Source organism: Triturus cristatus, chromosome 1_1, assembly GCF_964204655.1.
Source record: "Triturus cristatus chromosome 1_1, aTriCri1.1, whole genome shotgun sequence".
NCBI lineage: Eukaryota > Metazoa > Chordata > Amphibia > Caudata > Salamandridae > Triturus > Triturus cristatus.
The window spans coordinates 1,116,665,384-1,116,693,267 of record NC_140579.1 but is presented as its reverse complement, the minus strand read 5'-3'; the positions used below and the strand labels follow the sequence as shown (position 1 = coordinate 1,116,693,267).

Sequence of the window (27,884 nt, the reverse complement as noted above, 5' to 3'; positions counted from 1 at the left end):
TTTTACCGCATTTGTTGCATTTTCCATTAATGGGGTGGAACCTTTGACAATAAGGTTTTTACATATGTAAAAATGGTACAATTGTGAAGTTCTACTGCCTCGAAACGGGCCGCATTATGAGGTAAAATTAGCTTTTTCTTACAGCATAATTCCGCGAATTCTGCCACATAAAGTGTGTCCTCCTCTTTCGCATAATTCCAGTGGCCCAAACAATGGGTACTAGGGTGCTGGGGTGAAGAGGGCTGACCGGAATAGAAGACCAACAGCGTTTGGTGCGGGGGACCAGGGCAGACTGAAGATAAAGAGGGGCTATATGCAAATGATGCACCTCCTCGCCTACACCTGAGCCGCATTCCACTGGCAGACATGACCTACCGTGCCCTATGCCGACACCAATGCCTTACTATGGCATGAATTAAAATGAATACAAATAGAAACATACATTATAAGCAACATCCTAAATATAAACACAGTTAAATGGCATTGGGTAGCTGGAGATATAGCTCTTACCAGTACAGCTTACACCCCACCACACACATACATCCTCACTCCCAAGTGTGGCCTCTTTCAGTTGAAAAGGAGGGAATTTATTGACACTGACGTCCTGCCGGGTGGGGATTCCATAAAGAAGTAGGTAGAAACACCATGTCGAACAATGAACCAAGGGCCTAGCAATGAATGGTGCAACACGTGCAGTGGCACAGAGAGTCAGGGGCGCACTAAACACTGGTTATTGCGGTATTTCCATATGCATCCAGCGGTCAGATGGCCATTTCCCGACCTTTGCTTGTAATGGGGCCAATTGCATCCTTCCAGCATCACTGCGCTGCACATTGTTGACTGGGGAGGCATCTTGTGATAGTGAGAGTGCGTCCTATTGTGCAGACAGAGGACAGCCGGGGCACCGGCTGGAATTATACGAGGAGGGTGCCATCTTGGGGCCTAGGTGGCGCACTTGCAGGGCAGGGGTACGTTGACGGGGTGGTTTTCTCTGACACAGCTGTCAGACACAGCTTTTTGGCGCACATAGCCCGTAAGGGCACTCTACGATCCTGTCAAGCATAGGCTCTTTTTTTTTTATGAACTCTTGCGTACTTTGAAAATTAACACGTTCACTTTACTTCGAGAGGGTGACTGGAAGCCACCAAGATCTGCAAAGCTGTCGTGATTTTTCCCTCACGCCCCAATTGCTGATGTTTCCTAGTTGTGACTTTCCCCGGTGTTAAAGGGGACACAGTCTGGTCATGTCATGCCGGATAGGAAGAGTTTCCGTCTCCTGCCAGCAGAGTAACTAAACCCGCTGCCACTGACGGACCCCGGAAGTCTAATTGGAAACCACAAATTAAGTCATGTGTCCACTAGCGCGTGCAGCAGACTGTCAGGAACCGTGTAAATATACTCTGACAAGAATTGTGTTTGAATTATGGTGCGAATAGTGTCTGTTTTAGGATAAGACGCTGCCTCTCATTAATTAAGAACCATCACAGCGTGACCCGCTATGTTTTAGGCACAGTGTCTAGTGTTCGAGAAAGCTTTCAAAGACATAACAAGCGCGGTCCCGAAAGTGAAAGAGGACCGCGCTGCAGCCGGAGCATGGGGATCTGTCTTTATGGGGCCATGTGTTTCCAATTAGAAACACATGGCCCCATAAAGATAACAAAGTGCTTTGTGACAACAGCAAAGCAGGCGACCCAGTCCGGATCGGAGGCAAAAGGAGCATCTACAAAAAACCCTCATTTCCAGTGACAGGCCACAGTTTAGCATAAACGGTGACGCCAGCCAATGGAAATGAGGGGCGGGGCTTCGAGCCCTCTTCTGAAAGTCCTCGTTAACAATAAATCTCGACGAGGCGAGCAGGGCTTTGCGCTGCAACGCCACGCGAGACCTAAAAAAGGTGTTTTCTATTACTTGTAATCTTGTTTACAATTATAATACAGGACCATGTACCCCTGGGTGGAAAAGAAAGTGTACAGAATTAGTGGTTCGTGTGTGTTGTTAGACAGCTTGTGATCTCCTGTCTTTCCTTGGCTAGGCTAGTCAAAACATTTTGAAATGGAACTAAGTGCACAACCCCTGAAACGCCGGTCTGCTTTTGTCTTTCTTATTGGTAGGTTTTGTAAAGGTTTGTGGTATGTGGCTGTGTAGTACTATGTCGTTCGGAGCTGTACTGCACCCCTTCAGTCAGTGTCACTCACTCCTTTGTTACGCGGGTCCCCCTGCGTGTGTGGGACGCGGTCTGCGAGACCCGGGGCCTTACCACCTTCCCTTCGCCGCTCACGCCCATTACGGGCAACCCGGACTTCTCCCCAGGGATGGAGCCGGGGGTTTTCTCCCACTGGGTACGGGCGGGCTGCAGGGCACTCTTCCAGATCTATGGCCCGGAAGGCGTGGTTCCTTTTCAGCAACTCCGCCAGGAGTTCGGCCTGACGGAGCTGGACAGATTGCGCTACATGCAAGTTCGGCATTGGGCCATCCAGCCTCAGGTGCGGGCCACCGCTGCCCGTCCAATCACACCGTACGAGCGGTGGTTGGCTACTCGGACCTCCGACGCTAAACTGATCACTGATCTGTACAAACACCTACAACCCCCGCCGTTTCACTACTACAACCCGGGGAGGGAGCGCTGGCACAGGGAATTGGGTAGGACACTCAGCCACAAGGAATGGGACAAAATTGCGTATCGGGCTCGGCACTCTGCATATCACACGGGCCTTACGGAGACATTCACTAAGGTGTCCACATACTGGTACTACACCCCGGAGAGACTGTATGAAATGCATAAACACACTGACAAGGGGTGCTGGCGGAGCTGCGGGCAGGAAGGTACCCTTACACACATTCTATGGGATTGCCCAGTGCTGACCGCCTACTGGAAAGAAGTCTTGGACGAGGTGGATGAGCACTTTGGGATAGAGCTGCCGCGACTCCCGGCGTATGTCCTGCTGGGCCTCCCCAATGACCTAATGTACCCACTGAAGTCCCGCAGGGGTAGGCAGATTGCAATAGCGCTGGGGTCTGCGGTTCAGAACATCCTAATCCACTGGCGCACATCCACCGTCCCCTCCATCACCGGTTGGTTGCATAGGCTCTGGCATGTGCTGGGGATGGAGAAGCTGTCGCTTGCGGTTGCGGGGGAGATAGACCAATTTGAAGAGCTATGGCAACCCTTTCTAGCGCTGCTGTCCACCGAATTCCGGGAGCTCACCTGCCCGAGGTACCTTAGGCTTCTCAGGCTGAGGCCGCCGGTGACCCCGGCGGACTAGCTTACATGTGAGATGGGGACCCCCGGGGAGGGGGGGGGGAGCGGGGCTTCCTGGTTAGGGCTGCTTTGATGCGGGACCATAGGACGGGGGGGAGGGGGGAGTGTTGTTGTTTTGTTACTGGGAGGAGGGGGGATGGGAGGGGGGGGATTGTGTTCTGTTGAGGTGTTGATGGGGGGGGATGCTCTTGCTCAGCTTTGGGGTGTCGGATACGCGCGTGGGACTCCACAGCTTGTAATTCTAGCGTTCAGTTACTGTGTTCTTCCCTCTGAGCCACCGCGCCACCTATTGCCAACCCTCTGGAGATGCATCCCTTCTTCTTTGACTGTATTCCATGTATCCTGCCTCCTATCCCCCTCCCCCATGGTTTGTTTTGTCTCAATAAAAAACGTTTTAAACATAAAATATAATGTGAAGTGTCACTCACTGATCAGGGGGCTACTATGTCTGTCACCGCCCCAGTTTTTGGGTCTGAAAATATGCTCACCCTGCAAATGTGTGATATGCTTCCATTCCCCGTCTGTCCACTGTTGGGATGAAATGCGACCTGCTTCCACCCCACCAACTACCTCAGTCTGCTTTGTGGACATTAATGTTGCGGGTGCAATTTGCTCCATTTTCCCCGCTGTTCTACCTTCCTGTCCTGTGTGCCAGTTGTGATCTGCTGCATCTCTTGTGTGATCTGCGCCCCTCACACCCCCTTCTCTTCTCGTTACCCAATGAATGGGTGGGATGTGATATGCACCAGTTTGGTGTGTGATCTTCTCTTTTCTCAGAGTGGGTGTGATGTGATCTGTGGCACCAGTGTGATCTGTCTCTCTCCTACTGTCTGACAGAGTGAGTGGCATGTCGTCGATTTGCCTCCCTGTCCTGTGGATCCACAGATTAGTTTGGGGAGAGGAGTGGTAGCTACCTCCTTTTCCTGGCGACCTACAGATGGCGGAAGGCGCCGGGTGACTGTTGGTGTGTCAGTTCCTTCTGTGCACTGACTAGTTTGGCGCCGCAGCCTTGACGTAGCACGTGGCCACATGCTGACTGGCCTGAAAGGCCGGTATGATTGTCATTATCTTTCTCCTTCCTTCCCTCTGTTTTCTTCCCTATGTTCTCTCTTGGACCCGCTCTACCTCCAATATTTCTGCGCCAGTCGCTCTCCTTCCCCAGTTTGCTCCTCTTCCCATATTTTCGCCTCCATCTCATCTCCTCCACAATTCTCTCGACTCTTATGTTCCCCTAAATTCCGCCCCTTTACTAAACCCCATCCCCTATCCGGCCGACCCCTTATGCTTGCCTCCTGTCTATTTCACCTCAGTGCCTGTCCTTTTGCACGCGCTCTTCATTGCCTCCTCCAGTGGCGTTGCGGTCTCACTCACTTTCTTTTCCCGCCCGCAGGCTGCACTCGGACCACAGCAGCAGAGACTTCACCAGCACCGGCTTTGTCTGGAGTCCGGTGAACCTGAGCTTCGAGCACCTGGGCCTCGGCGTCAGCCTGAAGGTGACCATTGTGTACGCGAGCCTCCCCGAGCCGCTCACCTTCACCTGCGACTGTAAGTGTGACATGCGCAAACACTGTGCACCCACAACACCAGTTTCTTCACAGGAGTAAACTGCCTTACTCATGGGACTAGCCCATACCTACACAATACTTTCTAGAAGTAGATCTCCGTGGGAGCGCTGGGGTAGAGTCAGTCACATGTCAGCGGACTCTTGAAAGTGTTTTAAGGTCCTCTAGGCCTGGGGTCTTCGCAAACCGTGTACATAGGGTGGCCAACTGGTATTGGTGCAAATTCAGGACGGTGAGTGTAAAAATTCAGGACAAAGGGTCAAAATTCAGGACACAAATTCAGGACAGGAGGTCAAAATTCAGGACAAAACTTCAGGACAATAGGTAAGGTTTACAGACACATCAGAGGAGGTCGCGCAATAGTATATAAGTAAGCCCAGCCATATCCAAACATATTCAACCATTTGCAAACCTATCCATCATGTATCCTTCCATCTATCATTTCACTCATCCATCCCTTCATCCATCCTTTCACTCATCTATTCATTATCCATCCATCCACCCTTTCACCCTATCCATCCATTCACTCATCCATCCAGCCATTTACCCTTTCACCCATCCAGCCATCCTTTCTCTTACTCATCCATCCATCCACCCAGTCACTCATCCTTCCACCCATCCACCCTTTCAGTCATCCATCCATCCTCCCTTTCTCTCTCCATCGACCCTTTCACTTAGCCATCCTTCCTTCCATCCACCCATCCATCTACTCATCCACTCATGAATCCATCCATTAACCCTATCACTCATCCATCCTTTCTCTCATCCATTTATCCTTTCACTCCTTCACTCATCTATTCATCCTTTTGGCCATCTACCCTCCCTTTCACTCACTCATCCATCCTTACATCCACCCTTTCACTCATCCGTCCATCCATTCACCCTTGCACTTATCAATTCATCAATCCATCCATCATTTCACTCATCCATCCACCCACCCACTCATCCATCCACCTTTTCACTCATCCATCCACCCTTTTACCCATCCAGCTACCCTTACACCCATACATCCAGCTATTTACCTTTTCTCTCATCCATCCTTCCACTCACTTATCAATCCATCCATCCTCTCATTATCCATCTATTCAATCTTTCATTCATCCATTCACCCTTTCACTAATTCATCCAGCCATCCACCCATCCCTTCACTTACTCACTTGCCCACCTTTTCATATTAATTTTGAGCTGAGCCTTTTTGAGAAGAGGCCCATCAAGAACTTCACCCTCGCTGCAGGAGCCATTCCAGGACTGGGACAGAAGCCACCCAGGAGGAGACAGGATCCACCACAGGGGGGACAGGAGCCATCACAGGCGGGGGAGGGGGGACAGGAGCCACCACATGGGGGGGACAGGAGCCATCACTGGGGGTGGGGGGCAGGAGCCATCACAGGAGGGGGAACAGGATCCACCAGGGTGGGCACAGGGGTGGGCATGCAGTATTCTAATATCATCTTGGTCTCTTGCAGGGTGGGGTAGAGCTCCTCACCCCCCTCCTGGACAAGACAAGAGAAGACAGGCTCTCTTCTCAAAATGTTAGTTTTGCCATCCCCCACTGTGATATACAGTACTTAAAGGAGATACTCCAAGAGAACTGATTTAACTGATTGTCCTCCATACTTTGTTAATCAGTGTGGGTGCGATTGTGCCATTTCTTTATTGTACTACATTATAGACTGCATGTGTGCTTATAATTTAGTGACAGTAATTAAGCTCTGTGAATAGAACCATGTGCTGCCTCGGGGTAATCAGGGCCGGTTCTAGGATGTTTGGAGCCCTGGGCAGAAAGGGAATGTGTGAGGCCCCTATAAATTGCAGAGACATGACGCATTCAGGGCTTTTTGCATCTGAATAGATGCTCCTGAAGCTTTAGCCCCTCCCTCTCAGTCACCTTCAAGCACCTCTTAACAGCTCATCAAGGGCGGAAGTTGTGAGGGTTGCCATCCCGCTGTGCATCTCCAATGCTGCTGGGTATCTGAGCTTTGGTACTGCATCGGAGTCTGTTACACCCGACCTCAACAGCATCGGAGTCAAGCAGGGAGGTGGGTGGAAGCTGTGCTGGCATTAGGGTGGTGCAATCGGTGCCCGGTTAAAATTACGGACAAATGGCGTCCGTTAAAGAATCCTTCACGGACAACGGACAGTCCCTGAAATTTACGGACGGTTGGTCACCCTACGTGTACATCGTGTGGTGTGGTTCTCCTGGGCCTCCGTGTGGTGGTGTCCCCTTCGGCCTCCGTGTGGTGGTGCTCCCCTCGCACTCAATGTGTGGTGCTCCCCTCAGCCTCCGTGTGGTGGTGTCCCTCTCGGCCTCCGTGTGGTGGTGTTCCCCTTGTCCTCCGTGTGGTGGTGTTCCCCTTGTCCTCCGTGTGGTGGTGTTCCCCTTGTCCTCCGTGTGGTGGTGCTCCCCTCGGCCTCCGTGTGGTGGTGCTCCCCTGGGCATCCCTGTGGTGGTGCTCCCCTGGGCCTCCCTGTGGTGGTGCTCCCCTCGGCCTCCCTGTGGTGGTGCTCTCCCTCGGCCTTCATGTGGTGGTACTCTCCCTCGGCCTTAGTGTGGTGGTGCTCCTCTCTGCCTCCGTGATGTGGTATTCCCCTTGGCCTCCGTGTGGTGGTGTCCCCCTCGGCCTCCATGTGGTGTTGTCCCTCTCGGCCTCCGTGTGGTGATGCTCCCCTCCGCGTGGTGTTGTCCCCCTCGGCCTCCGCGTGGTGGTGCTCCCCCCCCCCCTCCTCCGCGTGGTGGTGCTCCCCCCATCCTCCGCGTGGTGGTGCCCCCCTCGGCCTCTGTGTGGTGGTGCCCCCCTCGGCCTCTGTGTGGTGGTGCCCCCCTCGACCTCTGTGTGGTGGTGCTCCCCTCGGCCTCCGTGTGGTGGTGCTCCCCGACCCCGTGGCCTCCATGTGGTGGTGCTCCATGTGGCCTCTGCTCTTGGCTTTGACTTGAAATCCGGACACGCGGGTTGTGTCCTGTTGGCGGCCTGTGGCAGGAGCAGCCCTGTAGTGAAACCCTTCTCTCCGTGAGCTAGTTATGAGCTGAGTGACCACAGCGCTGCATCCCGTCCTGCCACAGGCACTGAGCTTCACACAGGCCGCAAACTCACTGTTTGGATAAATATCTGGTAATGACAGGTTTGAGGCTGCTCGTCCCTCAGATGTGGTGCATGTGGCAAGAGAAAGTGTTTGGGAGGTCGGCCTTTGTATTCCCCTCTCTGGATGGAATCTTTCCTGTTTGTCTCTAGTTTAAAATGTTTGCAGAAAGCCCTCCCAAATGTTTCTAAAAATTGATAGGAGGTCTCTAGGAAGAGGGTATATGATTAGGTAAAAGGCTGTCTCTCGGCTATGGCCACCTTCTTGCCCCATTTCTATGTCTTTATTAGCAAGCGGAGTCCTTCCTATATGTTGGTCTATCTGTCTTTTGTGTGCTATGAGCTCTGATCTACCCCTGGAGAGAAACCTGAGGGATTTAAAACGAAGCCCGGGGCATGCTCACTTTGTCAGTGTGACGCGCTGCCACCGTGTGTTTCTGCAGACCACTGATTTTTTAAAAGTGCTTTTTAAAATTCGTTGAATTACCTGAATGAAGTGATTATAAAAGTTAATAATACTTGAACCTGCATCTGCACTTTATTGAAAATACTATTATACCTTGCACTCTACAAACAGGAAGGCAGAGTTTGGGGGGAAACTAAGACGCTGCAAGACGTCATCTGGGTCGGCGCTCCAGTCGTTCTTCAGCCAGCACCATAAAATAAAGCCATTTTGCGCCCGTCCATGCCCAAACGGTACCGCGGGTCAGGGACCCTGCCCAAACCTATCCAAATAATAATGTTACTGACTCTTCGTCACAATTGGTAGCCCTTCAGGGACACATCAAGGATAAGTGCCTTCACTCAGTCAATTTGCATAAGGGGGAATATCACTGTAAAAACTGCTTTATGCCTCTCCCTTGCACCCACAGTCCCAAGACTGCCAATACAGCCGTGACTAGCTGGCACGTTTATGATCAATTGTAGATCCCTTCCACGCCATATGGTGGAACTCTTTTCATTTCTAGCAGAGGAAAAACTGGACATGATCTTCCTGACAGAAACCTGGCTCCATGCAGAGTCAGGACCCGACCTCACCCAGGCCCTGCCCTCTGACTATTGCATTTGTCGGAAAGACCAAGAGAATAAGGAGGGCTGGGGCATTGCCATAATACTCAAGGAAGCCATTAGATGTTTCCAGGATCCTCTTAAACTCCTGGACTGTAAAAGCAGGACCTTCGCCATCTCACTGTCCCCCATGTATATCTTCTCAGGGGAACATGTTTACGAACCCCCTGGCTATTGCAGACATTTTATCTAGGCCCTGCCCGACATGATTGCCAATCTGGCACGAAAAAAACCCAACTTCACCATATTAGGAGATCTCAATATTCACATAGAAGAGCTGGTAGGCCCACGAGCCGCTGCCATGCAGCTCTCCCAAATGGTATCTGGTCCCACTCACAAACGCCACTTGCTTAACCCTATTTTTACGGTCTTCTCTTAAACCTGCTGGACCCGCCCCCTGTAATTTGGTCCAACCATTTCATGATCCCATGGTTCTCAACTCTCAAATCCCACATTCTTCCCCCAGTCCAAGCACATGGACAGACCGCTAGTCTAAACTAGATAATAAAAAGTGAAAATATGCTTTTAACATTACCAGTCCTGACCTGGGCACAGACCCCCTCAGTAGCAAACACCATGGTCTCTCAGTGAATCTCACAATCATTCGATCAAATTATTCCCATAAAAACGCAATCTTTGTTAAAAATTATTTTATTTCTTGGTCAGACGTAGAAAGTACAGTGTTTACATTCTAGATAATCATATATTCAGATTATTGTACATTGCAAAATAAATCATGTTGCCTTATACCCGGCGTACCATCCACGTTTTGCTGTTGGGTTGGTTTACCACATCAGGAAACATACAGAGAAGATAGGCAGGTCCCAATAGAAACCAAATAGGAATGTTTTTGAAAGGAAAACCCAGACTATGGCATTTAGTATACCAGACCCACATAGTGGTCAGCTAATAAGACGCAAAGGGGCTCAACAGCACGGACTGTCCAGTAGCGGTGTAGTTCTTTATGTATACCGCCAGTCTTCCGCCTGTGTGGAGCTAAGGTATTGTACCAACAGATCCCAGAAATCCCGTGGGCGAGAAGCTTGTGGCAGCTCTTCCGCATACGTTTCTAACTGTGCTTTACAATACGTCATATCTATAATCCAGTCCTTACATTTTGGTACCTACTTGCTGCCCCATTTCATTGCAATTCGTCGCTTAGCCAGCAGTAGTGCCACCGCCAAGAATTTGCGCCTACGTGCCAGTTTAATCTTATAAATGCCCAAAAGGCATACCAAAGGTGCGTTAGGAATACATTTAGTCAGGGTGTGAGTGAGGGTATTAGTTACGTCCAACCAATAAGGTTGCAGTTTGGGGCACGCCCAAGCCATGTGTAAAAAGTCTGCATTGGGAGCGTTACATCCGTGACAACGGTCGTCCTCTCTTAACCCATAGCAGTGTAGCTGCATAGGCGAGTAATACACCTGGTGAAGAAACTTAAAAAAACTCAATCTTTAAAGTGCCAAAGATACATTTGCCCCTTGGTATACCCCTCACTTACAGACACTTAAACAAGAGTGTAAAACAGCTGAAAGAAAATGGAGATAAGACTATAGTGAAACAAGCAAATCACACCATTGAGACACAATAAGGAAATGCTATTCCGAAATCAAAACCGGTCAAGTTGCCTATTCTTATGCATAAACCAACCTCGCCTCTAACTCCCCAAGTTAAATATTCCAAGTTGTCAAGGTGCTACTGGAACCCACTTCTAACGGCTCCACCCCTGGACCCTTGGAACTTATCTCCTTTATTTTCCTATATGCTTTCATGTTCTTCATCTGTGATAGCTTATCAACATTTAGCTGGTGGTCCTTAGAAATATTAGATTAGCAAGCTGATATCTTCTCCACAGGTAACCATCCCTCGTTGCCTTTTGGTTGGTGTCTTCACACTCTATTGCGTCTACTTTCATCCACGCGAACACCTTCCTCCACCCACCATCAATTCATATCCTCCGATCAATAGTCACTTTGCTCACAATGGTTCTGATTCCGGATCCCTCTGGTTCCAACGCTTCCATCATCAACTACCCACCCAACCTATCGAAAAATGCAACCAAGAAATATAGGCATCACCTTCTCAGGGCCTGGCCCGAAATTCTAATCTCTGATGTATATTTCTCTACTATCATTGGTCCCAAGGTAAATGACCTTATTTTCTATACCAGGAAAAGAGCTTGCTGGCGTAAAGTCTTCTACTCTATGCTCAGAATAACAAGTTCTAAGAAAACACCTCATGGTATCAAGCTCACAACTGCCCCTTCGTCCTCACTCAACGCTAATACCACTATCACCCTCTATAACAATGGTATCATCCTATTCCAAGCGTCAAATGCCAATCTACTTAAGTTAACCAACATCTTCCCGCTACTCAAAATCGCGGCTTCCTCTAAACCCATTGTCCCCCAGACTCACCCTCACATCTCTCAGGACCTGACGAGTCCACTCCCCGCTACGCTAGGAAGCCCATCTCCCCATCTCCATCTAAATCACGCCTCACCACCTGTTCACCATAGAGGGGTCCCATCCCAGGTTGCTACGCCACACCGATCGAGTCCCGACACTCATCTTGCCAGTTCGAGCCGATCTGACCCCCGACCTGAGACTACCCATGATATTCATCTTGCCTTGCCTCCTATTACTGAGTCATCTTCCCCCAGCCCTCCCCCGGTGTCTCCTAAGAGGCTAGAATCCAAGCAAATGCCCTCTTCTGAACATAATCGGGCATCATCAAGCATTCGGTTACGTCCTTGTCCTAACCTTCAGCCTAACGATCACTCCCCCCTCACTAAGACTCCTTCCTCACTTTCAATAGCTCCTGGATTTCAGTCAGACTCATATGACCATCTTCCTCCTCAGGATCTCCCGCCCACCACCTCGGACCTTATAGGCAGTCTCCGAGACCTCCCCCTTCTGATAGACTCCCTTCCCCACTCTCCTCCTCTCGCTCAACACCCTGACTGGGCGGCGCTCCTAGAGAAGATTTATCTTCACTTGCACCTTCTAACATCCGAGCTACAGAGCCTGAAAGCCCTCTCAAATGACCTTTTCCCCATGCTAAGATCTTTCCTCACCGCTGCTAACCTGTCTAATGCTCCATCTTGCGATAGTTTTTCACTGTTGAAGCCTTTACCTTCCTCCACCATGAAATCCATTCCCCTACCTAATGACACCTCCCGCCCTAGAAGATATGAGACCTACCTTGCGTCCGCAGAGCTACAGGACCTGCTCAACTCTTACCCTACTTGGTCCAACCCTAACAGGAGCCCGCCGAGACAAATACAGCCCATTCTTTCTAACCCAAATAGAGGACCGTCTATCAATAACAGAATCAGCAATAAGATCAACCTCACTCACGTGAACATCACCCAGACTCCACCCTCCTCAAAGACACTACAAATTAAATGTGTACTGCTAAATTGCAGATCAGCCAGTAAACACGCCACTGATATCTTCGATCTCATACAACACTTGGACTTAGACATTATCATCCTCACTGAAACGTGGTTAAATCCCGCTTCCACTCCGATACTCGACATCCTAGTACCTCCCTCTCACGATATTATTAGGTTAGACAGAGCTGGGAAACTTGGCGGGGGCTTAGCCTGTATTCATAGAAACACACTCTCGATCTCTCCCGTTGAGTCCTCTGCGCCCTCCTCCTGTGAATATCTCTGTCTCAACATCTCAAGTAAGAACCTACCGGTCTGTAAACTTCACACTTTCTACCACCCCCCAGGAGACAATCTCCCCTTTATTGAGGAATTATTTGAAATCATTTCTAGTAATAGTGACTCAGCCGTGTCCCAAATCTTCCTTGGTGACTTTAATCTGCACTGGGCTAACTCTATAGATCCGGCAGTTTCTAGCCTCAAAACCTTTCTAAGTGATCAGGATCTGACCCAGCATTGCGACCAACCAACCCATAATAAAGGAAAAATTCTTGACCTCATTATTTCGAACGGGCAGACCGTCACCTTGGAGTCTATTACCCCGTGTGACTGGTCTGATCACCACTGCATCCTTTTTTTTTATCAACAAGGAGGTACAGCGGTGGAAGGCCCAACCAACGAAATCAAAGATTTGGAAAAGGGACCTTAGATTAGTAAACCCTGTTGAGCTAGCCACCCACTGTACATCTGCCCTCTCCTCTCAAGCGGACCTGACGGAGGTGCAATTACTCACTGACTCCTACAATGAGACAATCTCCAACATCATGAATGACATTGCTCCACTCAAACATAAAAATGCTTCAACTAAAATTTCCAAACCATGGTATAATGAAAACCTAAACACGGAACGTCGCAACCTTAGGGCAATTGAATGCTCCTGGAGAACGAATCCCTCTTCGCACCAACTTAAACTCCTAAGAGATTCTAGGAGCATGTACTACAAACAAATCAGGAACGCCAAGTCTAACTATTTCAGACACCAATTAGATCAAGCGGCAAACCGCCCCAAGAAACTTTTTGAATTGGTCAAACAGCAATCAACTGTAGGTCCAAACCTATCGGAACCTGGAAGCAGTCCACCCTCCTGTGATGATCTTGCCTCTTTCTTCATTGAGAAATCTAAACTCATATCATCAGACCTCGCTGCTAAGAACGCTGAACTCCTCTCCTCCAGAGCCGCATCTCCACCTGTCCCCTCTGAAAAGTTCAACTCCACCCCCCTGACCCTTAAGAACAACGCGGCCTGGGACACCTTTACCCCGCTCAGTGAACAAGACATCAAAAAGATTCTCCGGAATATCAACCCGTCCAACCACTTCAGTGACCCGCTACCCCCCTCCATTTTCAAGGAAATCAAGAATACACTCATCCCTACCTGGACAAGGATTGTAATGCGTCTCTTTCACAAGGTACAATCCCTGTTTGCTTAAAAGCAGCTCAAGTATCCCCTATACTAAAAAAACCTTATGCTGATAGGACAGACCTCAATAATTTCCGACCTATCTCCAACATACCCACCCTTGCGAAACTCCTTGAAAAATGCGTTCAGGCCCAACTCTGTGCCCACATAGAAAACTACCAGCTCTTGGACCAACATCAATCCGGCTTTCGGACGGGGCACAGCACTGAATCGGCCCTCACTCATGTAATGGATGACATTTTAAAGATTCTCGATCAAAATGAATCCTGCCTCCTGATCCTCCTTGACCTTTCCTCTGCCTTTGATACGGTCAATCATGACACTCTCTTATCCATTCTGCAAAACAGGATGGGTTTTGGTGATCAGGTGCTACAGTGGTTCTCGTCCTTCCTCCATCACAGATCGCAAAGAGTCAAGGCAAATCACTCTCTCTCCAAGCCTTCGCCCGTTCTCATGGGAGTCCCACAAGGATCTGCTTTATCTCCTATCCTCTTCAACCTCTGTTTGGAACCTTTAGCTAACGCTCTTACCTCCATGGATATTCATTTCCACATGTATGCCGATGACACGCAACTCTACTTGAAAATCTCATCCCCGGAAAACATCATATCACTCAACACCATCTTAACTTATACTCAAAACTGGTTAACTGAGAACCATCTCCTGCTCAACACCTCAAAAACAGAATTCTTGCTTGTCTCCCCTCAGAAGTACACCCCCAATCTTGACCTCTGGATGAGCCACCTCACTGCTTTCAACCGTACTCCGCTCATCGTAAACTCAGCCAAATCTCTAGGAGTCACCATGGATAATAACCTGAATATGAAAAATCATATCAGCACTACATGTAAAGGAGCAAACCACTTGATTAGGACACTCAGAAACATCAAACCTTTCCTTCCACTGAAGGATTTCAAGCAGGTGGTTCAATCGCTGGTCCTACCGAGAATAGATTACGGCAGTGTTATCCTCTGTGGCCTGCCCAAATACACCCTGGCTCCGCTAAGGGCTTCACTGAATGCTGCTGCGAGATTGGTTACAGGCGCCAAACGCAATGAGCGCATATCGCCAGTCCTAAAAACGCTAAATTGGCTCCCCTTTGAAGCACGAATCCAGCTAAAAATTGCCACGATGACCCACAAAGCAATCCACCTCAAGACGCCCAGGTATCTGGCGCAAAAACTTGAGCTATCTGGTGGTGCAAGAGTCTCTAGAAGCGCTACTACCTTACTTTTGAAACCACCTATCTTTAACAAAAAGAGAACCTCTCACAGAGCCTTCTCGGGTGCGGCTCCAAGGATATGGAACTCTCTTCCTCCAGAATTACGCAGAATCAGCAGTACAACGGTGTTCAAACTGGAATTCAAAAGATTCCTGATGAACAAACTCCTTCAGTAATTGGGCTACCCACTTTGGCCCATTGACATTTTTTTTTTTTCTTTTTTCTTTGACTCTTTGTTCTGCTGTCCTTACACTGTACTTTGTTTAACTTAACTTCAATGCGAACTTTCGTGCACTTTATGGTTAATTTGTGTTTTTTTTTTTTTTTGTTTTTTTTTTTCCTGTGGTTGTTTCCTGTTCTAGTTTGAATGTAAAGTGCTCTGATATCCCCTGGGATCTTGTTCGCACTATATAAAACTTTATAAATAAATAAATGAATAAGACTGAACTGATGAAGCAATATCAATCCCCACTAGAGACTGGGATGGCCAGAATGCCTGTGTACGCCTCCCGCCCCAAGACGATTATAAAAAGTCTGGGAGTATGGCTGGACAAATCTATGTCTATGGAAGCCCAGGCAACAAAGCTCTCTGCCAGCTGTCCTAGCAATCTTAGAATGCTCCATAAAATCCTGCGTTTGCTCCCTCTGCTCTCCAGAAGACTTGTGGTCCAGATGTTGATTCTCTCCCGCCTGGACTATAGAAACTCACTTAATCTAGGAGCTTCAAAATATTTCACCAGGAAACGCAAAGTAATACAGAATTCAGCAGCCTGAACTCTGCTGAATATTGCACATCTCAGCCAGCCTTGGCATCCCTTCGCTGGCTCCTAGTAGCTCATAGGATCAAATTCAAAGCTCTCTGCATAGCCCACAAGGCCCGTTCAGACACCGCCCCCCCCTATCTCGCGACCTCTTGATTTCTTTCTACACTCTTAGTAGAATTCTTCCAATGCTTGATAGGCAGTGGTCCCCACCATTAGAAAGGTGAGAAGTGGGTGACGGTCCTTTGGCTACCATGTGGCCAAGCTATGGAACACCCTCCACCACACTGCGGACAATGAACTATAATTTCTTAAACTTTTAAAGCTTTTGTTTGAAAACCTACCCTTCTAGAGCACTTTGGTTCAGACTATGTCGTACTGATAGCCTTGGGATGTCCACGGTTAGCTATAAGCTCTATAAATGACACATAGAATGAATTTGTACTGTCTTCCTCCTCTGCAAGAACCTGCTTTCTCTCTTGTAAGGACAGTCTCACCTGCCTGTCCATCACATTTCTTCTCTTTTCCCCATATGGTAGTTCACCACCTGCTTTCTAATTGATGAGCTAATCTCCTTACTGGTTCCCTTTGCCACTCCCTCTCCCCGCAGTTTTGGCCGCTGTTTCTCTGTGCCTTATTTAGAAAAAGCCCACCCCTCTTGTTGGAGTCTATCAGCTTTGTCCAAATTGAGCTTCAAGATGGCAGTGACCCTACTGCTGAAAGTAGAAATCTACCTGCTGAGGGTGAGTTTATCATATTTGCCAGAGTCCTCCGAAACCCTCCTAACTGCGACCAGTGGCAGTGGAATTCAAGTCCTTGGTCATGGGCCAGTACTGCGCCTTGAAACCCTGACCATGAGATACCAGATGTCAAAGACACCCTCCAGGAAAATTCAACTGCAACCAATAGTTGCAGGAATATCAGCCTACAATATTTGCCCAGGAACTCCAAGACGAGGAGTCCCAGCAGTGTTCCAGAAGGAAGGCTACTAGACACTGGTGGGCAGCGTAAAAAATAACTAGAAGGTTAGAAACCGAAGTAACATAGAGCAAACCTTTTTATTTGTAGCTATATCGATTTTTATCTGCGGTTTGCAACTACAGCAGAAGATTGCACCTCAACTACCTAATATTTCACTGCTCTGCCCCACCACCGAGGTCTGTAGCTCATCTGGTGTTTTGGTGAACAAGATTTTGTCACCCGTTTTTGCTCTGGTCTCCTCATTATAACCCTAGGCCAGTGACTGTGTAACCTCACACAAGTAGCCTTTCATTCGAGGACCAGAAGCACAGGAGTGTTTTCGGTGCTTCACAAAGCCCTCCACACAGGATACAATAGAACAATTGATTCCACAGGCAGGACTTCAATTCTTCTTACGTTTTGTTCTGCTACATTGAGCCTGTTGGGGGCCAGAGCTTGTGAGTCTTAAGAGTTAAAGACATAGTTGATTACATTTGTTTACATCAAGGGCCAATAAAAAGTGTACCTCTAGCAGGAGAATGACCTTTATTGATTGGGATAATCTTTCTTTGGTGAACATCCCTCACACCACAATCTATTTATTTAGAGGCTTTTGTGGAATGCTGCGCAACAACAAGCATAACATTTCTTGGCATAGTCTTTAATGCACCACTGCAACTACTAATAGTAAGTGTAGAGGACTGAGGGAGTCTTAACTGGTGCAGTCCCAGTATTCAGAATGCGGGATCCCGATGAGAACCAACATTTCACATTTGGTAGTGCTAGACGTGCTCTACAAACCCCAGAATCCGGAAAAAAGTTTGATACTCTTTCTCTGTGTGGGGGATGGGAGGGCAGTTTTGTTCTTCTATCTTGGGAGCCTCTTCCCTAATTGTGGGAAAGTCAACTCCTATATGAATTTTTTTTTCTCTTGGTTGACGCCAGTGTAAGTGTAATGTCTATTTATACTTTGTCTTTCCTTCAGAAAGGTCCATTTGACATTTTTAGCCAGTGCCAATACTTAAGGGATTGGGTAATGAACAGTATTTGTTGGTGCCCAGGTTTTCCCTGTGTCGAAGCAGCAGGGAGCTGATGGGACCCAGCCTCTGTCCCAAGAGACAACCCTGTCCTTTTCTTCTCAGGTTCTTCCACTGTGGATCTTCTCATCTACCAGACCTTGTGTTACACCAATGACGAGCTGCATACCATCGACGTTAATGACTACGTGCTGAAGCTATGCGGCCTGGAAGAGTTCCTGCAGAAGTGAGTTTCTTACAGAGCCTGGTGGCTCATTTTCTTTTTTTTTTGTAGGTAAAATGTATATAAATGTTGGTACCTGTGGTGCACACTAATAGCTCAGGAGCAAGTGTGTAGTTTTGTGATTGGTAAGTTTCAAGATCACATACAGTAGAGGGTGGGGACGATTGAAGGTTATGTACATCAAATGAGGTTGATGGTAGTGAGGGAAGGTGTCTTATTGTTGGGCCTGAGTTTGGCAGAGTTGGGAAGTTCCACATAAATGAGATGAGGTGTCCTTGAAGAGATGTATCTTTAGTTCCTTTCTGAACTGCAGGACTGATGGGGTGAGTCTAATAATCAAGAGTTGTTCTTACATGTCCTCTGCTCACAGTTTTAGAACTCTTTGTTCTTTGATTTTCTTTCTGACTTTTTTTTGATTTCAGGTATGTCAGCTTTATGGTCTTTGGTGTTGTGTTGGCTTCATGAAGTAGTTTGATTTTCCTCAAAGTAGGCCAGTGCACACGCTGATAATCTTGTAGGTGATTCAAGAGTTTTTAGGTCTCGCGCCTAGCGTTGCAGTGCGCAGCTCTGCTTGCGCAGCGCGAGACCTCTTGTAAGGGGGTTTTGAAAGCTGACCCCACGCACGTGCGTGTGATCAGGCTTTCGCCGGCAGACATTGGCTTTCGTGTGTTTTTTTTAATTTTTAAAAACGCACACGATTGGGCAAAGGAGGGCGCATGTCCCGCCTTTGCAACGCCCATTCCCGGCCGTGTCTAGCACGCACAGCAGCGCGCGTTCGCCTCGCTGCCGCGCTCCCTCCCCCGCTCCTCTGTGGTGCACGCGAACCACCAGTTTTTTTGTAAAGTGTGAACGCTGCAGGTAAAATAACAGTGTATATACAGAAACAGGCAGCCTATCTACGTATAAAAATTGAAGAAGGAGCAACGTGACAATGTCACCGTCCCCAAGACCAATTTACGTCGTATCCGAACTTATAAGATGGCCCTAGGCTTCGGCTGACCGGGATGCGCTTGTTGAGGTTGGATATTGCATGCACTTATATACGGGCATCTCGTAGAGTTTTGGGCGTTTGACTGATTTATTGCAGCTGGAGATGGTTAAACCATAGCCCACGCAGGTGAGTGTTTTGTAAGGCAGTGAAGGTTGCATTGTTCCATATTCTGAAGTTATATGGCTTGGAAGCGGCTATTAACGATGGATATTGTTGGGGGTTAAATGCTAGTATGGTGGCTGGATAAGATTTTGGGTGTGATGATAATGGTTGAATTAGATAGCCTAATTGCTGCTGGCCATGGCAGCGGGTTGTGTTTGCTTGTAGCGTTCTGCGGAAATGTGGTAGAGTATTCCAATGGACGTTGGTATGGATATATACTTGGATTCACTTATGGTTCATTTATATGGTTATCTGGGTTTGATATGGTTAGGGAAAGGGCATTGGCTGTGGTTGTGGTGGGTTTATGTGGCTTGGTGCCCTCATGTTTGGACTGGCTAAGGGGGCTGAATACGATTGCAGCTTGTACCTGATTATGGATACTGCAGCTGATATGGGGTTTGGCGTGATTTGGGTTGGGTATGTTCATTGGGTGTCATGGAGTGCTGGGGATTGCATGTATGTTGGGTGGGTTGACCTGTTCATGGAGTTTCATGTGATGACTGAGTTCGCTTAGTGTTTGGGGGGTGGAGGAGGGAGGTGACTGAGTGCTGTACAACTGCCTTTGCTTGGACTTTTCATAATCCACCAGAAGGAAATGAGTCAGGGCTGGAGGGGAAGGGGAGAGGAAGGGGGCGGGGACAGGAGGAGGCACACCCGCAGGCTTCTCTCGCCTCCCCGGCCCCCTTTCACCGTCCTTCTCGCTGAGATTACTTACAAGACATGGGACTCAACCAGAGCATCAGCAGTGAGCCCCGAGGCTGCTCTGTCATTTCTGTCACACACAGACCAGACGCATGTGGCCCACTTACGCCAGACAATACACGTGCCCATAGATCATGCATGTGACACGTGAAACAGTAATGTATTTAATGCCGTGAGCGCGTTGTCTGGCGGCTCTCCCATCACTGGCTCCCTTCCTGGGTTTCTAGAACCAAGCCCAGCCCCCCTCCCTAGCTACCCTTCTTACCTCCCGTTATGCCCCTTCCCCTCCACTCCATGCGTTTTCCCCTCTCCACCCGTCACATGTTTATTTCCGGCTCCCAGTGCACCCGCTCTCTCTGCCCTGTCACTCACTCCCTTCCTATCGTGTTCTCCGGTGCGGGCTCTTGGCTCTGCCCCACGCCTTGTCTTGCCTTCCCGCCTGTTTCCTGTATTTTGGTGTTTTTTGGCCTAATCTGCACATTTTCTGCTTCTCGTTTCCATGTGTTTCCAATTAAACATTCAAGGAACCGAGAGCGGGAGGCAGGATGAGACACCCATTCTGAAAGACAGCCCCTTCAGTGTAGCGGCAGCAGCGCCCCTCCTGAGAGGTAATAACCTCTAGAGCACACTTCTTCTATCTGTGGGGCGTGCCCCCCCTGGGGGGGCGCGACACCAACCTAGGGGGGGTGCGCACTCCACTCTAATTTTACCTTTGTTCCCAGAGTCACAAGTCGCAAGTCTTTTTAGAGAACTCCGGTGAGGGGAGGGAGGGGAAATCGACGGGGCACAAAGTGCCCATGCTTTTGTTATGTTAACCGTCCCAGGAGGGCGTTAATTCATTGAGCTGAAATGCTTCAGCTGCAGTGAGGAGGCAGGAAGTCTCCTCTGCTAAAACCAAAGGTAAACAAACAGACAGGGCTGTTCCTTCACATTCGATATTATGATATTATAGTAGAGGAGACTCCGAGCCTCCCACTGCTGCTGAAATGCCTGTCTGTTCGGTTGCTTTCAGTTTAAGCAGTGGAGACATCCTGCCTCTCACTGTAGCTAAAGCATTTCAGCTGTATGAATTAACCCCCTCCTGGGAGGGTTAGCTCTTCCCAGAAAGGAGACAAAGTTTATTTTAAAACTACACAGGCAGGCGCACAAAATGCCAGCCAGCCATGTGTTCTTTTAAACAGACTGCAAATTGCTTGTCTGTAAATAAAGAAGCATGTTCCCTTTTATTATCAGCCATAGATTATTCAGGCAGCCCTAGAAGACAGGTAAAAGTTATGTTTGAGGCATATGAGCTGCAGATTACACACTTTTGCATAGATCGCCATCTGGTGTTGGGCCCGGATGTTTGCAGTTTGTTTTTCCTCTTGGAAAGTCTTTGGAAGTTACGAGGACTCCTCCTTTTGATCGTATTGCGCATGGGCTTCGACTCCATCCTCAGATATTTATTTTCCGCCATCGGGTTCGGATGTGATCTTCGCGCTCCGGTTCCGAACAGCTTCCAGTTCGACGATCGACGCGCAATCCTCACCCCAATCGCTCTATTGTTTTCGATCTCTTCAATCAACGCGCCTTCTCATCGACACAAACCTTCGGTTCCAGTCGTCGACGGCGGCCTTCGGGCCTACCCAGGCTCTGGTCCCGGCTCATGGAAAGAACTCCATTTAAAAAGTGCCCTCAATGTGGGTCCAAATTTCCCCACACCGATCTTCATGAGGTATGCAACCTTTGCCTCTCCCCGGAACACGAGGCTCGAGACTGTCCGGCCTGTAAGTCTTTCCGATCCAAAAAGACTATTCGGGACCGAAGAGCCAGAAGGGACATGGCACACTCCTCGACGTCCATTCCAGTCGACCTCTTCGGAGACGACATCGACTATCCGGAACATCATCGCATCGAAGAGGACCTTGTCAGCGCTTCCGAGGCCGACGAGTCAGATGTGAAGGCCATCACTCCGGCTCAGAGGGTCGTGAGTACCAATCTACCCCCTCCCACACCCGCGCCGACACCCAAAAAGGCTTCGGTCACGCCTTCGCCTCCGGGCCTAGGCAAGACCAGAGACACTGCTTCACACACCCCACCTTCGGGCCCGGTGAAGAAGCCAAGTAAGCCTTTCGGCGGCTCGGGCTCGAGCTAGCCTGCCAGCGGTGCCGAGAAACACACTTCGGCACCGAAAAAGAAGACGGCCTCCACCTCGATACCGAGCTCCGCACCGAAACCCTCGGGGTCGAAACCCAGCCCTTCGGCACCGACGCCATCTTCGGTGCCGACCAAACCACACAAGGCCACCGACACTTCCAAGCCGAAGCACATCTCGGCGCCGACCAAGAGACCGGAGGGTCCAAAGCCGGGTTCTAAACATCAAACCGGCACGGAAAAACCTAAAAAAATTATCGGCCCGACGCCTTCGGCGCCGACGGACCAAATTACCTCACCAGAGTTATTTACACCAGATCCCTTGCAAAAAACTCTTACCAAGGATCCAAAAACTGGACATTTGACGCTCTCTACTAAGAAGAGACATTTGGAGAAGCCTGCTCCGCCTCCACCTCTAAAGAGGAAGGACTCTGCTACCTCTCCATTCAGAATACCTTCCCCTCCTCCTCCACCTCCTCCTCCTTCCCCACCTACACCCCCTCCACCCTCTCCACCCCCACCTCATCATTCTCCTACTCCGTCTCCAGACGAAGATGATCATCGGGACCCATATTATGATACAGGGGATGTGCCACAAGACCCCACCCCTACAGGATCTCCAGATCCATGGGACGATTACCATATACCAGATATTCCCAACGTCCCACAAGACGATATTTACCCTTCTAGACCATCTCCACCTGAAGATTCACTAGGGTTTAACCATCTTCTGCAAAGAGCAGCACATTATCATGGGGTGGACATGCATAATGACCCTGTGGAGGAAGATTTCCTCCTATACACATTCGATACTACACAGAGGTCCACCTCCATACTGCCCATGCTCAAAGGGGTGGTAAAGCATGCAGCAGAAGTTTTTAAAGACCCAGTTAGAGCCAGGGTCCTTAACCCACGAATCGAAAAGAAGTACAAATCTTCTCCCTCAGATCCCTCTTACATTAGAGGACCAGCGCCACTAGATTCCTTAGTGGTCTCTACGGCACGTAAAAGGGCAAACTCACAAGCGTCAGGCGATGCACCACCACCTGACAAGGAATCAAAACTGCTAGATGCTTCAGGCAAACGCACAGCATCCCAGGCCGCCAATATATGGCGTATAGCAAACACTCAGGCACTGCTGGCGAGATATGACAGGGCTCATTATGACGAATTAGAGAGCATAATGCAACATCTCCCTGAAAAATATAAAACTAAAGCCAACGAGTTGATTCAAGAGGGTAAAACAATCCCAAACACCTCTATACGTTGTGCACTAGACGCAGCACACACAGCCTCCAGGGCCATTAACACCAGCGTCCTTCTCCGTCGTCATGCTTGGTTAAGGGTATCTGGGTTTAAACCAGAAGTACAAGCCTCTATCCTTAACCATCCCTTTGACCAGGAACATCTATTCGGGCCAAAGGTGGATGAGGCCTTAGAAAAGATGAAAAAGGAAACACATATACAGCAAAATCCATGGGGGCCTTACAGTCTCACCCGCCCAGACGCTCCTTTCGCCGCTCATCCTTTCAGAGTCCATCCAAAGGCTACTCCTCAGACACAGCGTCCACATCGTACAAGTCCCCTACTCAGACCACCTTTACAAAAGGTTACCAAAGAGGCGGCTACAGGGGTAACAACAACAAGGGCAGAGGCAAAACAAACATCGCCCGGTCTGCCACACCTACTACCCAGTGACTTCCCCCAGCTCCCCCCAGACCATTCCACTCCAGTCGGGGGCAGACTCACAAATTTCCTTCATGTCTGGGAGACCATCACCTCAAACAAATGGGTGACCCAAATAATTCGGTCAGGATACTGCCTGGAATTAACTTCTACCCCCCCCAAACATTCCACCCAGGCAACGCCCAATGTCACAAGAACATTCCACATTGCTAAAGCAGGAGGTAATCTCCCTCCTACAGAAACAGGCAATAGAACACGTTCCTGTCAATCAACAAAATTTGGGGGTTTACTCCCTATATTTTCTAATACCAAAAAGGGACAAGACTCTACGACCTATTCTAGATCTGCGGCCCCTAAACACATACATACACTCAGACCATTTTCACATGGTAACGCTTCAGCAGGTACTTCTGCTCCTCTCCAAGAACGACTTTCTCACCACACTGGACTTGAAAGACGCATACTTCCACATTCCAGTACACCATGCTCACAGAAAGTACCTCAGATTTGTAGTGGACGGACAACACTACCAATTTAAAATGCTCCCGTTCGGAGTCACAACAGCACCACGGGTATTCACCAAGTGCCTAGCGGTGGTGGCGGCACACCTCAGAAGACAGCACATTCACGTCTTCCCATACTTGGACGATTGGCTGATAAAAGCCACTTCATACAACCACTGTGTACACCACACCGCCACCACAATTCAACTACTTCACCAACTAGGCTTCACGGTGAACCACCAAAAGTCCCAGCTAACACCATCCCACATAAAACAATACCTCGGTGCCACCATAGACCCCTCAAAAGCAATAGCCTACCCCAATCCGGCCAGGATTGCAAGCATTCAGGCTTTGCGACAAAAATTCGTACTTCAACACTCCCTTCCAGCACGAGTGTTTATGCAACTGATCGGGATGATGGCCTCTTGCATTTTCATAGTGCCTCATGCAAGACTCCAGATGCGTCCACCCCAAGAGTGCTTAGCGCGCCAATGGAACCAGGCCCAGGGGCAACTGACAGATCTGGTGTTGGTAGACGGTCGCACCCATCGCTCTCTGCAGTGGTGGAACACCACAAACCTTTCCAAAGGTCGACCGTTCCTGGACCCGGTCCCCAAATAATACTAACAACGGACGCATCGCTCTCCGGCTCGGGAGCTCATCTATTACACCTCACAGTGCAGGGCACATGGACGCCGCAACAAAAGTTACTCCATATCAACCATCTGGAGTTACTAGCAATCTTTCTAGCCCTGAAATCCTTTCAACCACAGATTTCAGGCAAGGCAGTCCTCATTCGCACAGACAACATGATGGCCATGTATTATATTCAAAAACAAAGCGGCACACACCCTCCACAGCTCTCTCAATTAGCACAGAGCATATGGAGATGGGCAATTCCCCACAAAATCTTTCTCCTAGCTCAATATGTCCCAGGAGTCCAAAACACCGTGGCAGATCTGCTCAGCAGACAGACACAACAGATCCACGAGTGGGAACTTCACCCACAGGTTCTTCATCCGTTCTTTCAAATGTGGGGGCATCCACAGATAGACCTCTTCGCCACCCACGAAAACACAAAATGCCCAAGCTTCGCCGTCAGATACCCACACCCATTGTCCAAAGGAAATGCGATATGGATGAACTGGTCAGGCAAATTTGCGTACGCTTTTCCGCCTCTCCCACTCATTCCATTAGTGGTGCGAAAGCTACAACAGCACTCCCTCACACTGATCCTAGTAGCTCCAACGTGGGCCAGACAACCGTGGTACACCACGCTGCTGGAACTCTCGTTAGTACCACACCAAAAGCTACACCTTTCAGCATGCCTCCTAACCCAGAACCATGGAGAGATCAGGCACACAGACCCAGCTCAGCTCAACCTTGCGATCTGGCTCCTGAAATCCTAGAATTCGGGTACCTAAACCTTCCCCCTGACTGTATGAACGTCATCAGAGAAGCTAGACGCCCTACCACTAGAGCCTAATACGCTGCCAAGTGGAAAATATTTGTTGTTTATTGCCATAACAACACAATCAATCCTCTAGACGTGTCTATAAAACACATCATATGCTACTTACTCCACCTACAAAGGTGTAATCTAGCCTATACCTTCATTCGGCTACACCTCGCAGCAATTGCAGCTTTCTTACAAAACAGGCAGAACCTATCATTTTTTAGAGTACCTGTCATTAAAGCCTTCATGAAAGGCCTCAAAAGAAGATTCCCCCCAGAGTACCACCCTCACCTGTGTGGAACTTAAATATCGTTCTCACAAGGCTGATGGGGCCTCCTTTCAAACCTTTGCATAAATGCGAACTGCAATTCCTCACATAGAAAACAGCTTTCCTTGTAGCCATCACTTCCCTTAGAAGGGTCAGTGAGATACAAGCACTTACCATACAAGAACCTTTTCTTCAAATGCACCAGAACAAGGTTGTTCTCCGTACCAACCCAAAATTCCTACCTAAAGTCATTTCCCCTTTTCACCTAAACCAATCTGTAGAATTACCAGTATTTTTCTCGCAACCTCAGACCGTTGCAGAAAGGGCTCTGCACACGCTAGATGTCAAACGAGCCTTATTTTACTATATCCAAAGAACACAACCTTTCAGAAAGACCAAACAACTGTTTGTCTCTTTCTTTCCACCACACAAGGGCAACCCGATCTCAAAATCAGGGATAGCTAGGTGGATTGTAAAATGCATCCAGATTTGCTACCACAAAGCAAAACTAACGCTTTCCGTTCCCCCTAAAGCCCATTCTACACGGAAGATAGGGGCTTCCATGGCTTTTCTAGGGAACATCCCACTAGATGATATCTGCAAAGCAGCTACATGGTCAACACCGCACACTTTTACTAAACACTATTGTGTAGATGTGCAAACGAAGCAACAAGCTAGTGTGGACAAGGCTGTACTAAAAACACTATTTCAAACCACTGCAACAGATACCGGTGGTCGCCGCTAAGGTTGGGAACTGCTATATAGTCTATGCAAAAGTGTGTAATCTGCAGCTCATATGCCTCGAACGGAATATGCTACCAGTATGCATCTGTTCTCGGCATGTAGAGCTGTAGATCTACACACGCCCACCCGCCTCCCTGGATACCTGTATCTGTTCCAGTCTATCTTATGTAGATACCACACACATGGGTTTCTTCACTGTTGTTACTACGCTCCATCTTTCCCTGCTGGCTATAAACAATCTGAGGATGGAGCCGAAGCCCATGCGCAATACGATCCAAAGGAGGAGTCACCGACCTCGTGACTTCCAAAGACTTTCCAAGAGGAAAAACAAACTGCAAACATCCGGGCCCAACACCAGATGGCGATCTATGCAAAAGTGTGTAGATCTGCAGCTCTACATGCCAAGAACAGATGCATACTGGTAAGTAGCATATTCTTTCTGTTTATATTTGCTGTTCAAAGTATGCATGGACAAGTACTGACAATACAGCTTTAGGTGACTGCTTATTTTTGAACCGCCTGTGACATCAAAATAATGAGCTGGCAACCCTAATCACAAGACTGGGAGTTTGTTGCAGGATCACCACATTATTAATTTCCTCCACCCTGATCCCTGGTTACTGCCATATTAGCAATAGTTTAACACTTTTGAAACCCTACGCTGCCGTCAATAACATTCTGAGTTACTTCAAATGTCGGGGAATACACCTTGCATTCAGACAACTCGCTCCTTATTCTCGCCCTTCACATTCACGCTCACCCTGCACTCACACTGATCCCCATGCACTCACACCATTCACCCACTTACCCTGCACTCACAGTGATCACTCTGCACTCACAATTCACTTGCACTGTTCACCCTGTACCTCACCCTGCAATCACACAAGCACACTACTCAACCTGCGCTGAAGTGACACTTCACTCACCTGTCCCCCTCACTGCTCAATCTGCAATCTCACTCAAATAAGCCCACCACTAACCATACATTAATTCGTCCCACTCAGCACGTATTTCTGCACCCAAATTCATATGGTCACCTCGCTCACCCTGCAGTCACTCCTCTTACCCTACTCGCAAACTGTTGCATGGCTCCCCGTGCACTCATATGAGCACTCCTGCCACCCACACAGCGCAGAGGGTAAATGTGCCTGCTCCATAGAATGTGTACCATGCAGATCACAGAACTGAGTGTGAGT

General features: G+C 48.8%; 1 protein-coding gene across 1 annotated transcript in view; it reads left to right on the top strand.

Moving 5' to 3' along the window:
- Nucleotides 1-27,884, top strand: part of PIK3C2B (phosphatidylinositol-4-phosphate 3-kinase catalytic subunit type 2 beta) — a 692,267-nt gene that overhangs the window by 168,572 nt on the left and 495,811 nt on the right. The window contains exons 3-4 of the mRNA XM_085647698.1: nt 4,650-4,804; nt 17,926-18,046. Of these exons, the coding sequence (XP_085503824.1) occupies nt 4,650-4,804; nt 17,926-18,046 (276 nt within the window). The remainder of the gene's footprint in view (nt 1-4,649; nt 4,805-17,925; nt 18,047-27,884) is intronic.